This window comes from Corythoichthys intestinalis, chromosome 18 (assembly GCF_030265065.1).
Source record: "Corythoichthys intestinalis isolate RoL2023-P3 chromosome 18, ASM3026506v1, whole genome shotgun sequence".
Taxonomy (NCBI): Eukaryota; Metazoa; Chordata; class Actinopteri; order Syngnathiformes; family Syngnathidae; genus Corythoichthys; species Corythoichthys intestinalis.
The window spans coordinates 31,631,934-31,647,577 of record NC_080412.1 but is presented as its reverse complement, the minus strand read 5'-3'; the positions used below and the strand labels follow the sequence as shown (position 1 = coordinate 31,647,577).

General features: G+C 41.0%; 1 protein-coding gene across 1 annotated transcript; it reads left to right on the top strand.

The window, feature by feature from the left end:
- The first annotated feature begins 6,079 nt into the window (after positions 1–6,079).
- On the top strand, positions 6,080–10,162 carry LOC130906662 (claudin-4-like). Its single transcript, XM_057821196.1, has 3 exons — positions 6,080–6,864; positions 7,143–7,146; positions 8,574–10,162. Exons 1-3 carry the CDS (start codon positions 6,388–6,390, stop codon positions 9,224–9,226), a joined length of 1,134 nt encoding a protein of 377 aa, XP_057677179.1. The 5' UTR covers positions 6,080–6,387; the 3' UTR covers positions 9,227–10,162.
- The last annotated feature ends 5,482 nt before the right edge of the window (positions 10,163–15,644 follow it).

Sequence of the window (15,644 nt, the reverse complement as noted above, 5' to 3'; positions counted from 1 at the left end):
TTTCATGTACAGCCTGTTTCAACTCACCCCACAGCATCTCAAGGGGATTAAGGTCTGAGCTTTGATTCGGCCATTCCAGGACTCTCCATTTCTTCCTTTTCAGCCAGTCCTTGGATTTACTGGTATGTTTTGGGTCATTGTCATTTTGCAGGGTCCAATTTCGCTTCAGCTTTACTTTCTTCACAGATGTTCTCACATGTTCCTCAAGCACCCACTGATACACTATAGAATTCATGGTGGATTCTATGATGGTGAGTTGGCCTGGTCCTGCCGCAGCAAAGCATTCCAAAACCATGACACTTCAACCTTATGTATGAGGTTCTTTTCCTGGAATGCTGTATTGGGTTTACGCCAAACATGTCCTCTGTTCTGGTGTCCAAATAATTCAGTTTTAGATTCATCTGTCCAAAGAACATTATTCCAGAAGTCCTAGTCTTTGTCTACATTCACTCTGGCTAACTTCAGTCTGGCCTTCATGTTCTTCTTGGAGAGCAAAGGTTTCCTCCTTGCACACCTCCCATGAATGTTAAAATTATGTAGTCTCTTTCTGATTGTAAGGTATGCACTTTCACATCAACAGTAGCAAGAGCCTGCTGTGGGTCCCGTGATGACATTATAGGGTTTTTTTTTCTGGCATCTTGCGGTCTGCTCTTGGGCTGAATTTGCTTGGACGGCCAGACCTGGGCATGTTGGCAGTTGTTTTGAATGTCCTTCTCTTGTAGACTATTTTACGGACAGTGGAATGGCTGACTTTATATCATTTTGAGATATTTTAAAATCCCTTACCAGACTCATAAGCGTCTACAATCTTCTTTCTGAAGGCCTCAGAAAGGTCTTTTGATCTCACCATGGTGTTTACCCTCACTTTTGAAAGTATTCTACGTTGAGGAGTGGGGCAAACTTTCTTCAGGCACAATGTCAAAGACTAGGAGATGGCCACAAAAAGTGTCTCACGGAATTTATTTCAGTCAAAGGGGGTAACACTAGCTATTAGGTGGTAAGGTGTCCTAACATTTTTGTTGATATGTTTGGTTTAATGAGTAAAACAATGTTAATTTTTGTTGTTTATCTGCAATTAAATCACTTTCTTGACCAGAGATAAAGAAACACAAGATCAGACATTGATATGTGAACATTTCTTAATAAAGAAAAAATAAAGAATATATTTTTCAAGAGATGAGGTTCTAAATCTTTACCCTCTCCTATCTTTGCTCTAGTTGTTTTGATTTTTTTTTTTTTGTAATCTCACAAGGTTCTTGAATACGTCATTCAAGAAAAGTTTAGGGCAAGTGACTGATTTTGATGATAAAAAAACATTATTTTATTCTAGCATCTATAGGGACAAAGCCCACTTGGTGATGATAATGCATACTCAACAGGAAAACAGACCATTATTTTCAATTAATCGTACCCACCTGAATGCCACGACCTGTATGTAAAAAAAAACAAAAAAAAGTTACCAGAGAGTTTAAGATGACGCTCGCCACGCCAAATGCTAATGCTAGCGAGAACGCGAAGGCTATGCTAACGCTTCCAGCCACCTAGCATTGCATTTGCAACGGCGTCACAACCCCCTTCCTTCCTCCACCGTCCCGCTCTGCTCTCTCGGTTTCTCCCGCATCATTCACCCAAATTGTAGTAACACGCGCTTTCATATCTTCAGTAACGGTAGCAGCGTTGCAAAGGTTAGAAATGTACCGTATTTTTCGGACTATAAATCGCAGGTTTTTTTCATAGTTTGGCTGGGGTACGACTTATACTCAGGAGCAACTTATGTGTGAAATTATTAACACATTATTATCATTTCACATGTTATTTTGGTGTCTTGAAGTGACACTGACGGGTTGGTAAACTTGTTAGCATGTTCTTTATGCTATAGTTATCTGAATAACTCTTAATAGCTATGTTACATTAACATACCGGCCACATTCGCATTTCGTTGTTCATTCATCATGTAACATTATCATTGGGGTTGGGCATTCATCATGTAACATTATCATTGGGGTTGGGCATCGTTTGAAATTGAACGATTCTGATTCCGATTCCACGTTTCGATTCCGGTTCCAAACGATTCCCGATTCCGATTCTTTTAAGCGGCAGGGTAAAAAAAAAAGGCAGGGTAAAAAAGAATTGCATGGTTTATATTAAACTCTTCTCGACTATTTTTTTTTTTTATTATTATATGAACTTCTCACAGGGCTAATTTTAACTTGTACATAAATATAAGTCTTTGAACTTCAGCAGTTTTTTCCACTCGGCGGTCAGGGCATCGAAACATGGAATCGAAATTTAAAAATTCAAACGATTCCGGGAGTATCGGAGTGATAGAACCGGTTCCAATCGATGCTCGATGCCCAACCATAATTATCATACTGTTCATTTATTCAGCATGTTGTTCTCTATTGTATTTTTCTTTTAAATTGCCTTTCAAGATGACATATCTGTTCTATGTGTTGGATTTTATCAAGTACATTTCTCCCAAAAATGCGACTTACACTCCGGTGCGACTTACATATTTTTTTTCCCTCTTCGTTGGGCATTTTATAGCTGGTGCGACTTATACTCAGGTGCGACTTATAGTCCAAAAAATACGGTAATTAATTAGATCATTCACTACTGAAAAAAATGTATACACTAACACCGTTATTAACAACATTCCAGGCGACTCATTGGCAGTAAACAAAGACATGAGTAATTCAAGCATTTCTGCGACATTTTTGTGGTTGGCCACCGATGATCGGCGCTGTCATGGCAATTACATGTTGACTCTTGAAACAATGGCAGAATATGTACGGTGACCCGGAGGGATCCCCTTTCATGTTTCGATTTTCGCCAGCACGCTTTTGTGATTGGGTCAACAAGCAATTGTTTTTCGTTGCTGAATTCTGTTCTAATTCTTTGCTACTGTTCACATTATGCCATAAAATAGTCCTCTATTGTACATTGATGACGCTTCACGATTGCGCTGCTGCTGTTGCTCAATTATCGAGGTGTGAGTGTCTTCCCAAAACGGGAAGATAACACTGAACAGCCTTCTATCTGGTTTTATCTTATCAAATGTGAGCTAAACCGGTGCGAGCTGGCGAGATGAGGCGCTTGCTCCCTGTGTATTCGACCCAAATCTACAATTGCGTTCACACGTACGCCGAATCAAAGTGTGTCATGCTCGCTTCATCATCTGACCTACTTCTTTCGAAATGATTCAACGTGGAAGCGTTGAACTTTCGCTAAGTCTTCATTTGCCGTTTACTTAATAGGGAAGCTTTTGTTTGTGGGGTGTAAGACTCTGACATTTATGAGTATTTTGTGTGTAAAACAATGGTTGTCATAAAAATGAGCTGCCGTTGACCTATTTCTTACGGAAGTGTAAGAATGTTGGCAAGAAGAAATGTGTGTCCCGAGCCGGGTTGTTTATTAACTAACATGTCATAGCGTCAAATGTTTGAGTCCTCACTCATCACAACAAAACTGAGATACAAAACGAGGCTTGGGGAAAAAAAGTGCCTTGTTGGTAGCTTGAGGGCGATAAAACGTTAACCTCCGGTCAAAAATGGGATCAAGACACATATGAATCTCAAGTCTTTGGTGAACTTTCTAAATGGATTGCAACTGGAATTTTCTGGACATATCAGAAGGTGCGATCCATTCAACGCCATGTAGCCAGAATGGGAATAATCACATTTGTTTTCAAATCCCCAGTCAGTACCAAGTTATTTTGTCTCAGACAAGTCAGAGGTCAAATCCCAGTCTCAAGTTAAATCCGCGTTTAAATGTAGTCTTTGATGAAGAAACTGATGACCGGGCTATGGGTTTATTTTTTAGAAAACATTGTTGTGTCGCAAGTCAGTTCAAGTTACAGTAACCCTCCAGTCCAAGTCAGGTCGCAAGTAGTTTACACTCATCAAGTCACGTCTCTTGAATCATTGTTGTGCTCTTAGAGTTTTTAGTCTTAAAGGGGAAGTTCAAAATTTTTGACATTAGGCTTAATCTTCGAGTTAGTGGGGGTTTAATTAAGCGGTGGAATTGATTTCAACAAATTCCGTGCAGTTAGTTAGTTATTTATTAGTTTCAGGGCTCCGGAGTGGCTATGCTAGTGCAAGTCAATGGACATGTCCTGGCATGTCAATAAAAAATGGCATTAACAGATCTAACATAGTCAAATAAATTCATATGCACGCATGAAAATCACCGATGACCCAGGCAATCAATAGTGTTGCCTATGTTTTCGGGATGGAGTTGTTAAAACTTACCATTGCATGTCAATAACTGTAGTATGAACAGCAACATTTGTAATCCAGCAGCTCTGTAGGTAACAGGCTGCAGAGCGGAGTGATATTTTTCCACTGGTGTCTTTATGTCGTAGCCAGCAGAAAGTATCCACAGTTTGTATTCTTCCTCGTCCTTCATAGGGAATTTGTGGAAACTCATTTGCCCATTTGTTCTGTCCGTTTCAACAGCCTCTAAATGCACCCTTCACAATGTTGCTGTTCTTCAGTCAAGACTTGGTAGACTGATGCTGCATTCGAGGCAGGAGGGAAATCAGAGTTTTCCAACCACCGACCAGGAAAAATATCATTGGAATGTCACTCGAACTGGAAGGTCCTTGTCGCAAAGTCAGGAAAAGAAAGTACCCGGACTAGTTGCTTCAATCAGACGTCACTTGACAAAATGAACTGCCCGTCGAAAAGCAGACTGTCAATAGTAAAACTAAAGAAGGTCGTTTACAGTGTGGTCTATTTCCCTTAGCCGTCATTTTTCCTCCACTATCTGATCGCGTACGAGAAGGCAGATTTGCTGGAGGTCAACATGCCTTTGGCCAAAAAAAAAAAAAAAACCGCTTGGAACGCTTTGAGGTCGCAACTGGTACGATCGGAGTGGTGACTTTCCAATACATAAATTTAAAATGAAGAGTTTGCAGGTAAAATGTTGTCTATAAATGTTGTAAAGCAATAAAACAGAAAACAAAAATGAATGAAATGAACAAAAAATATATAGTTTTATAAGGGGTCAAAATTAATTTTCGAACAGATCATGTGACTAGCTTCTTAGAGACGGTCATTTGCTTTACATACTTAAAACCACCTGAGGACAGAAGAAAAAAGATACATTGTTTTTTTCCTAACCTAAGCTTTCAAAAGCGACAACAACTATTGAGCGAAACCCAAGGATTGAAGATGTGGACAATGACACGCCGGAGAGCACCGCCAAAATGGTGAACGGAGTTTGTTTGTCCACTAAAGACGCTAATTATACAACAGGGCTACAACCGGGGTACCATATTCAAGGGTGTGAGTGACTGGAAATACTTGGATATCTCCGCGGAACCTAATAATCGGCATCTACTTCACAGAATAACCCACGCACACTTAACTGGAATGCCTGTATTTACAAGCATGGGCTAAACTACTAACTGAGCATATATGTTGTAAGTTAATTTTATTACTGACACCGCGTTTCAGGGTCATCAACATGTTTTGCCCCCGCTGCCACAAAAGTCAAACTCCGCCTATGGAGCATAGGTATTTTGAACAACGATCTGCATTTTGAATTTATTTGACTATGTTAGATCTGTTAATATCGTTTTTTTATTGGCATGCCAGGATGGGACCATCGACTAGCGCTAGCTTAGCCACTCCGGAGTCCTGAAATTAATTAATAACAAACAAACTACACGGAATTTGTTGAAATCAACTCCACCGACTAATAAACCCCCGCTAACTCAAAGATTAAGCCTAATGTCAAAAGTTTTGAATTTCTGCTTTAATAAAGAAAGAAAACTAGTGAGATTAAATAATAATCTCACTGCTTATCTGTGTGAATAAATAACACTTCAATACATCTCAGTTCAACTCTGAAGTTCCAGTTCTTTAAAATCGTAATTAAAGTGAACACCTTCGACCTGACAAAGCTACAACCATATTTGACAGTCCACATGTAGTAAGTGTGAGCGTGTTGTTTCCGCGTGGTCAGCCATCGATACCCAAGCTGGACGTTGGATGATCATTACCTAGTGACAGCAATAAAAGCACATGCCCGCCGCTACCAGGTGAAAGGTTCAACCATAAAGCAGTTCTTTTATTTGAAAACTGGCAGAAGCCTCACACCCAGGTGGTAAACCGGGACTGCAGTCACCTCATTGGTCCGCTCTTGTCATCTCCAGAAAGGGTTGGACGCCTGAGCAATAAAAGCACATCCAGATAAGAAATCCGCATCAGAGTAGACGCGGAGCAGAGAACAAGTGGAGGTGTAAACGTGACAAACAACTTGACCAGGAGCGGCCCAAGGAGAACAAGTGGGATCGGAACAAGTCGTGCAGACGACGGAACCAGATAGTCAAACCAAGGAGGGTCTTTGAGAAAACCAAGGAACTGAAGATAAAGTGTCACCATGTCATCTTTTGGCCTGGAGCTTGTGGGCGTGACGGTGGCCGTATTGGGTTGGGTCCTGAGCGTGGTGAGCTGCGCGCTGCCCATGTGGCGGGTATCTGCCTTTATCGGAGCCAACATCGTGACAGCGCAGGTCTACTGGGAAGGTCTGTGGATGAGCTGCGTGTTCCAGAGCACGGGCCAGATGCAGTGCAAGGTCTACGACTCCATGCTGGCACTCCCCCAGGACCTGCAGGCGGCCCGCGCCCTGACCGTGGTCTCCATCATCCTGGGGGTTCTGGCCTTGCTAATCTCCTTGGTAGGTGCCAAATGCACCAACTGCATTGAAGATGAGGGTGTCAAAGCCAAGGTGACCATCACATCAGGCGCCATCTTCATCACGGCGGCGCTAACCCAGCTGGTGCCTGTGTCTTGGTCAGCCAACACTATCGTGGTGGAGTTCTACAGTCCCATCGTCCTGTCGGGACAAAAGATGGAAATCGGAGCTGCACTCTACCTGGGCTGGGCCGCTGCCTCGCTGCTACTCGTCGGGGGTGCCATCCTGTGCTGCAGCTGCCCCCCTCGTGAAGAGAGAGATGGTAGGTACGGAATGCGCCCCCTCAGCCGAGTGGCTTACTCAGCCGGGCCGGCCAGGTCTGTCGCTCAGAATTCCTACAACAGGAAGGACTATGTGTGACTGTAAGGAGATCACTTGGACTCGTTGTTCGTCACTCGTTCTTGTCTGGATGGATACTCATTTTGCCTTTGACTTGGGACCTCTGTTCTTAAAGCTATTGCTTGAAGAGAAGCAAGAAGAACCGGTCAAAACTAGCAAGCTAAAGGACCCATGTGATGTTCTGGACCAATCTGGAGGTCTTAGTATATTTATTTGAGTGATAAGAACATTTGTAACTCCTCTGGTTTCCGTGGTCACAGTGGACATGCAACTTGCCGTTAGCGGTCACCTAGCTTCATGTTGGCATGGAAACCAGGGTGTGTATTCTGACCAACAAAATGAGTCAGAGCATTCCGAATTGAAAAAAATAGTTTAATGATTTCTGTCTCACAATCATTGTTTTGTTTGGAAAAAGATCTGGACTTTGTTTATTCTCATGTTCTTTGTGTTCATGTATTTGTATACCATATGTATCAACTATCATTTTTATTCTGTGACCTTTTCATTTATCCTGAATTCTTGATATTTTTTTGATGTACGTCATTAAGAATTATCCGTTTGACCTCATCAAAGTCCACTGAGTTTATTGTACAAACATTGTATCTTTTATAGTTTTTCTATCTCATCAAGTGATTCTAATTTATTTTGTGCTAATGTCACAAAGTACTCATGTAAAACCCTTTTTATAGTTCGACAATACATGACATTTTATTTACGGAAGTGAAATTGTATTAATGTCAATTCTCGGATGCTTGCATTTCTAGTTGAATAAACATTGTTTGTTTCGACATGGTGTGAATGGACTTCCTCGTGTTTAACATGAAAATGAAGAAAAAACTTTGTCCTGCTTTAAATATTCAAATGCATCAAATGTCAACATCGAATGAAAGATTCGCTCTTTCACCTGGCCTTGATACCGCATGATGATTAGCAAGTCATATCTGTTGGCGTCCATACAGAAACGAGACCAATCTACATGGTTGTGCAGCGTCGTGTGTGCGGAAGGTGTCGCAGTGTAGGCGACCCATCACAGTGCAGTCGTGCGTGTATTGCAACCAGGCTCCTGTTTACACTGGGAGTCGTTATTCCGGTTTGTCCCTTTGGGATTGTTTTCCCAACACGGATGCAACAAAAGACCCCATTGAGTGTATACGAACTGCCGAAAGGGAAGTTTCTGGAATGATCTTGCTGTTGAAAAAGGGAATGAATATGAACAGTTGTGTTGATTTCTGATCATTTCTTTATTCCCTTTCCAGTTCCCTCTCAACCAAGTGTTTGTTGTCTAGACTGATACATCTTCTGAACCACCCCCAACACACACAAGGCAACCCTCCCCCACCGTGTGCACAAGTGCAGGTGTGTGTTTTGTGTTTGGTGCTGAGACAAGGGCGTCGCCCTGGCTCACCTTCTGTATAAAGTGTGTGCGTTTCCGCGGCGCCGCCTCACAACGCCAACCTTTAGCAACTCATCATTCGCCTTCTGCCTCCTGCGCTCCTCGCATCTTTCCGGGACAAAGGAGGCCCCTTGGTGAGTCTCGGCCATGTCGATGGGCACGGAGCTGGTGGGCATATGCCTGGGGGTGCTAGGCTTCCTGATGTCCATCGTGATGTGCGCGCTGCCCATGTGGAAGGTGACAGCATTTGTGGGCGCGAATATCATCACGGCACAGACCATCTGGGAGGGCCTGTGGATGAACTGCGTGACACAGAGCACTGGACAGATGCAGTGCAAGGTGTACGACTCTATGCTGGCACTGCCTCAGGACCTGCAGGCGGCGCGCGCCATGATGATCGTGGCTATTATCCTAGGTGTCCTTGGAGTACTAGTGTCGGTGACGGGCGCCAAGTGTACCAACTGCATCGACGAAGAAGGTGCCAAGGCCCGGGTGATGATTGCTTCTGGCATCCTCTTCATTTTAGCTGGCTTGCTGGTACTCATTCCGGCCTGCTGGACCGCCCACGTGGTGGTGCGCAACTTCTACAATCCCATCCTGACCAACCCTCAGCGGCGCGAGCTGGGTGCCTCGCTTTACATCGGCTGGGGGGCATCCGCCCTGCTGCTGATCGGTGGTGCCATCTTGTGCAGCAGCTGCCCGCCTAAAGAGCAACGTTACAAACCGCCCAGGATGGCATACTCGGCACCACGCAGTAACAACACCGGATATGACCGCAAGGACTACGTGTAAATGTGTCGTCCTAACAAAGGTGTGGCCTGAAGTTGTTTTAACCTTGAAAAGTTGGAACTTACATAAAACGATAAGATCTAAATAGGTCCTTCTGAACAAAAGACAAATTCAAAAACCAATTCTGCTCTCAACTTGTATTATATTTGTATAAAATCTATTTGTTGTGGCATGCATTTCAAGAAATAGAAAATTAAGTACCACCAATATGACTTTATCCGCTTTGTATGTACAATTATTTTTGCCGTCTGTATGTGTAAACGAGTGTGTGTTTTGGAGTTGTGTTACACCAAAACGGTGTTTAAATGTGTTTTAGATTTATTTCTTCCTTAACGTTGATTCACTTTTGTGTATGTGTGTGAGACCGCATTAGGGTGTCCTCACAAAGACTCCGACATGAAGTTAAAATCTTCCTGCTTTACTTTATTGTTCATTCTGTCTTTCCCACGTCTGTGTGTTCGTTTGTGAGGGTGTCATGTTTCACCGAAACTGTTCTAACAACTGTGCTGAAGCGCCTGCTTCTCATTTTACATTTACATTTGCTTCTTCCTTGTGTGTGTGCGTGTGTGTATGTGTGTAATATTTGCTTAGAGATAGACTGAAACTGAAGATGATGTGCGATGGCTGTAGGCTGCTCGCTCACAGTTTCACTGTGGCTGGGTGGGGTCAGCGCAGACTTCATTTTGACAGTGTGATATATTTTAATTATGATTATAATAATATGAATGACTAAAGAAATGTAACTTATTGTGCGAGCACGTTTCATAGAACCATAGCTGTGACGTTTTTTAATGTCAGTGCCACTAAATAGTGTGTGAGAGAGTGGAGATGTTTATTTTTCAAAATACTTGTTTTTTTCTTTAAATGGAATGAGGTGGAGATGAAATGTTTTTGTCAATATTGTGCTTGACTTGTATCATACATTTCAATAAAAGTTGTTCAATAAAATATGTTGTCGATCTTTGCCCAAATAAAAAGTATGAATATGATGACACATATGGTATCCTTCACCGTTTGAGGGACATGGTCACAACAGTGGACAGCTACCGTAATTTTCGGACTATAAGGCGCCGCCTCCCACCAAATTTGACGAGAAAACTGTTCATAGATAAACCACACTGGACTATAAGTTGCAGCTGTCCTCACTGTATTATGGAATATTTACACCAAGGGGGACTATTTTCAAAAACTTAAAATTCAAATATTTTCCAAACCAAAGCCGCTAGCGAGCTAAAACCAAAATAGACATCTCTCTTAGGCATATATGAGTCTTCATGAGCAGCGACATTAAAAAAAAAAAAAAAAAAATTGTCGTTCCCTAATAAAATCCCAAATAATTATTTTAACCTAAAACCCTGACCCAAAACTTAAAATGGCTATAAAATTATCAGATTTGAACCAATTTACTGCAAAGCTTCATTGCTTCAAGAAGCTTCATTTGGCCATCACTGCTCCCTTAGGGGAGACAATCAACCTCTGCTGCCACCTGCTGTCAACACTCTTATCGTCCAACATGCATCCTAGCATGCATTGCAGCGTTACAGATGTAAATGTATAATTGTAAATAATGTTTTTAGAAATCTTTTATTCTTATAACAAGATACTTATAAAGTGATCCCTCGTTTTCCGCAGTTAATAGGGACCAGAACCTGTCGCGGTGAGTGAAAAACCGCGAAGTAGCGCACCCCCCTCCCCCGATTTTTTTTTTTTTTTTTTTTTTTTTTGTGTCAATGTACAGTGGTATGAAAAAGTATCTGAACCTTTTGGAATTTCTCACATTTCTTAATAAAATCGCCATTAAATGTGATCTTTGTCAAAATCACACAGAAGTAAAAACTGTCTGCTTTAACTAAAACCACCCAAATATCTATAGGTTTTCATATTTTAATGACGATAGCATGCAAACAATGACAGAAGGGGGAAAAATAAGTAAGTGAGCCCTCTGCATCAGGAGAGTTAAAGAGCAATTGAAACCAATTTTTAGCAAAAATTTGAATTCAGGTGTGTGCCCATTCACTGATGAGTGGTTTAAAGCTGCCCGGCCCACCATAAAACACACACCTGGTAAAAATTGTCTTGATGAGAAGCATTGCCTGATGTGCATCATGGCTCGGTCAAAAGAGCTGTCTGAAGACCTGCGATCAAAGATTGTTGATTTGTATAAAGCTGGGAAAGGATACAAAATCCTCTCTAAAAGTCTGTATGTTCATCAATCGACAGTCAAAGAAGTTGTCTACAAATGGAGAGAGTTTGGCACTGTTGCTTCTCTCTCATGGAGTGGCCGTCCACCAAAGATGATGCCAAGAGTTCAGCGCAGAATACTCAGAGAGATAAAATAAAAAGAACCCTAGAGTGTCTGCTAAAGACTTACAGAAATCACTGGACAGTCCAGCAAACTACGGCCAAGAATGGTGTTCATACGTCATACGAGGACTTCACGGAGGAAACCACTGCTGTCTAAAAAAAAAAAAATGTTGCTCGTTTGTTCGCAAAAAGGCACTTGGACACTCCACAGAAGTTTTGGCAAAATATTTTGTGGACTGATGAAACCAAATTGTTTAGGAGTAACAAACAACGTCATGTATCGAGGAAAAATCAACACCTCATCCCCACCGTGAAGCATGGTGGAGGGGGCATCATGATTTGGGGCTGTTTTGCTGCCTCAAGGCCTGGATAACATGCAATCATTAATGAAAGAATGAATTCAAACGTTTATCAGGATGTTTTACAGGAAAAACTGAGGCCATTTGTCAGACAATTGAAGCTAAAAAGAGGATGGATGCTGCAACAAGACAATGATCCAAAACACAGATGTAAATCAACTTTAGAATGGTTTCAGAAGAACAAAATACACATTCTAGAGTGCCCAAGTCAAAGTCAACACTAAAGACAGCGATTCATGCCAGAAATCCCAGGAATCTGACTGAACTACAGCAGTTTTGTTGAGAATAGGCCAAGATTATTCCTGATTGATGTGCCAGACTGATCTGATGCTACAGGAAGTGTCTGGTTGAAGTTATTGCTGCCGGGGGGGGGGCACAAAATACTCATTGGGATGGTTTACTGACTTATTTTTCCCCATTCTGTCATTGTTTGCACACTATCATTAAAATAGTAAAATAAAACCTATAAATGTCCGGGTGGTTTTAGTTAAAGCAGAGACTGTTTTTTTCATCAGTGTGATTTTGACAAGCTCAAATCACATTTGATGGTGATTTTATGCAGAAATGTGAGAAATTCCAAAAGGTTCAGATACTTTTTCATACCACTGCATTTTATTCAGATTTAGCATTAGCATGTTTTTTTCACATTTTTCCCTGAGTATAATTAAAAATAAAAGTATATACAGTGATCCCTTGTTTTTCGCAGTTAATGAGGACCAGAACCCACTGCGATAAGTGAAAAACCGTAAAGTAGAGCCCCACAAAAAAAAAAAAAAATGTGTGTTCAATGTATTTATTCAGATTTAGCATTGGAAAGATAAGAAAAAAAATCACTTTTTTCCCCCAAAGTATACTTTGAAAAAATTTTAAATTTTTTGTATATAGAGTATATACATCTTATTAAATGGTTTTTAAGCGCTTCAAATGTAATAATTATGATAAGTTTAAAACATGTTACTGTCCCACCGAATTACTTTTAATGAATAATAATAAGGTAAACCAGTTGTGGCTAAACAATAGCATATGACGGTTAGCAACCGTGTTGCTTTAATGTGGGTAATCCCCCCACCCCACTCGAAATCGTCAGCCCTGACGAGTTCGGTTGGGGGGGCGTCACGCCAGTGAGTGAAAGCAGGGCCAATGTTTATTCTGTATATCCTGGTAGCCTGCCTTTTTTTCTCCTCAGACAAAACTTATTGTCTCTTGTTGCTCTGCCATCTTTACAGAATTCGCACGAAAGCGTTCGCGTCGACTTCCGTTGTATAATGATTAGGGAAAGGGGAAAATGATGTATGTCGTAAAGCAGGGAAAGGGGAAAATGATGTATGTCGTAAAGCAGTCAGCACATTTGTAGTTTTTGTTTTTGTGTGTGTACGTGGCAGTGTTCCTGCCACCCTTCTCAAAGTTAATTAGTGCCGGTGAAAACGATACAGACCCCCTCAAAATATAAAATAAGTCTTATTCAACTAGTTGTCAGTAAACATACTGTCACAAATGTTATGAAAATATTTTATAAAGGTTGAAAAGTTACATGGTGTTGGTTTAAATGGAAAAATGAATGGCCAAAAGGTACACGGACCATGCCACGCTGACTTTATTGTCACTATTTAAAACCAAAAGATGCATTCATTTTTCTTTAGAAATCTTCAGGACATCTTTAAGTCTTGCGAGTTCATGTATCTGTATTGTAAAGTATTCGCAAAGTATGCTTAAAAAAGGAAGAAAATGAATATGAACAACATCCATTAAAGGTGATAAACATCCAGTCCATTGCTGCCACCCTTCCCGGTCAAAGCGGATTGGACGTCTATCGCCATTAATAGCAGCCAATGAGTTGATACGGGCATTTATTGCAAGTGAAGACGTTCGGTGATGATGACCCGGCTACAAAGTCCAACAGCTGATAGAGAAAAACAGCGTAGGTTATCACACGTTTTTGTAACCTCTCTGCCCGCAGCTCGTGAAAAACACTACACTTTGCGTTATTATCATCATCATTATCATCATTATTATTAACCCCTGCCAGGGAGCTTATCTCAATGATATTTGTTGGTCAGCAAAAAAAACAACTCATCACATTTTACAACGTAACACAAGCACACGGAAAATATGAAGGTTGTCATGACTCATTTTTTTGTCTTGAAAGTTCATCTTGTACTTCAGTCAAACTCAATATTAGTTTGCTTCATTTTCATACTGGAAATATGATGGTAATTTTCTTCCAATCTGTCAATGGAAATTAGGTCATAAAGTTAACGGAGTGTTTGCAGTGAAATTTCTTATTAAATGGCATTTAAAACAAATGGAAGTAGTTCAATGTGTGTACTTTCATCTTACGGAAGTGTTTACCATGTGCACCAGAAGTCTGGTGGGACTGTGCCTTGGGCCGTCGTCATGCCGACAGCGTGCTCCATCCTTGCAGACTACGTGTCCCGTAGCAACCAAAGTTTGCGGTTCTCATTGGCTGCCATTGAAGGCGTGAGACTACCAGTGTGTCTTAACTGTGAATGTCTGGCAGCAGGGGCGATACCAGAGGGGCAGTGCCCACCCACGCACACACTCTGCCCACCCAAAGAAAACTGGATGTAGTACTAACGGCAGTCTGGGCACAGCGTATGGTATCCCATTCATATAGTACTGATGTGTTCTAAGTTTTAACCTTTGCGTTGTTATCACCTCTTTCACCTTAAAAAAAAAAAAAAATGAAATGTTGGTTTTGTTCCTAGGGGGCGCTACACACATTTACGCATATTTTTTTCCCTCTACATTTTATCAAAGTTTTCACCAGTGTTCACCTGGCTGTTGAGTTTGGTGAGTTTTGAAGCAATCTGAGGGGGTCAAAGTAGGGCTCAAAGCGTCGGCGGGACAAAGAATGACTGCTAGGGGGCGCTACATAGTGTATTTGGAATTTGTCTTTACAAGGTATGAAAGATTGCACCTGTCTTGACCTGCCTGCCGATTTTGGTGCATTTTTAAGCATTCTAAGGGGGTCAGATTTAGCTCAAAGGGGCTGCGGAACAAATAATAACTATAATAATAATAATAATAAAACCGTGGAACCATATAGATTACCTAAAAAAAACATTGTCACCTGCATGTCCATACTGTTCAGTTATGGATGAGTTCTAAGTCAAATAAAATCAACTCAACTTTTATTTGTTTGGACCAAATCACAACAACAGTTATCTCAAGGAGAAAACAAAACATGTTTTAAGGTGCAGTAGCCCTACACTGGATTTCGACCTACGTGAGCATTTTAACTTTTTTTTTTTTTTTGCCCACACCTGCCATCCTGGTAACACCATTGTCTGGCAGACTGACAGTGAACGATCACGTTTAAACGCTGATAGACGTCCAATCCATTTTGACTGGGAGGACGTCACTCTCATTGCACTGACGTATGAGTAAGAGTATGAAAAATATAGTCATTCATGTGAACTTAAAAAAATGATTCGTCATTAATCAGTCCGGAACATCAAAATCACACATATAACCCTATGCCGACATCTAGAGGTAGAAAAATAAAAAAAAATATTAAAAAAAAAGCAGCAGTACGAGCTATTTTAAACCTCGATATATAAAAAAAAAAAGAATAATTGACGAAAAAATGATTAACTTGCGAAAAACAAGCTAGAGTGTCACTTTTTTCTTGTATTAATTGAAAAATTATTAGAATTTATGGTTGTGAACTTGTGACGGTATGTTTAGGTCCGATTTACAAGTACGTTTTAGCAAATATGTAAACACTACTACTTACT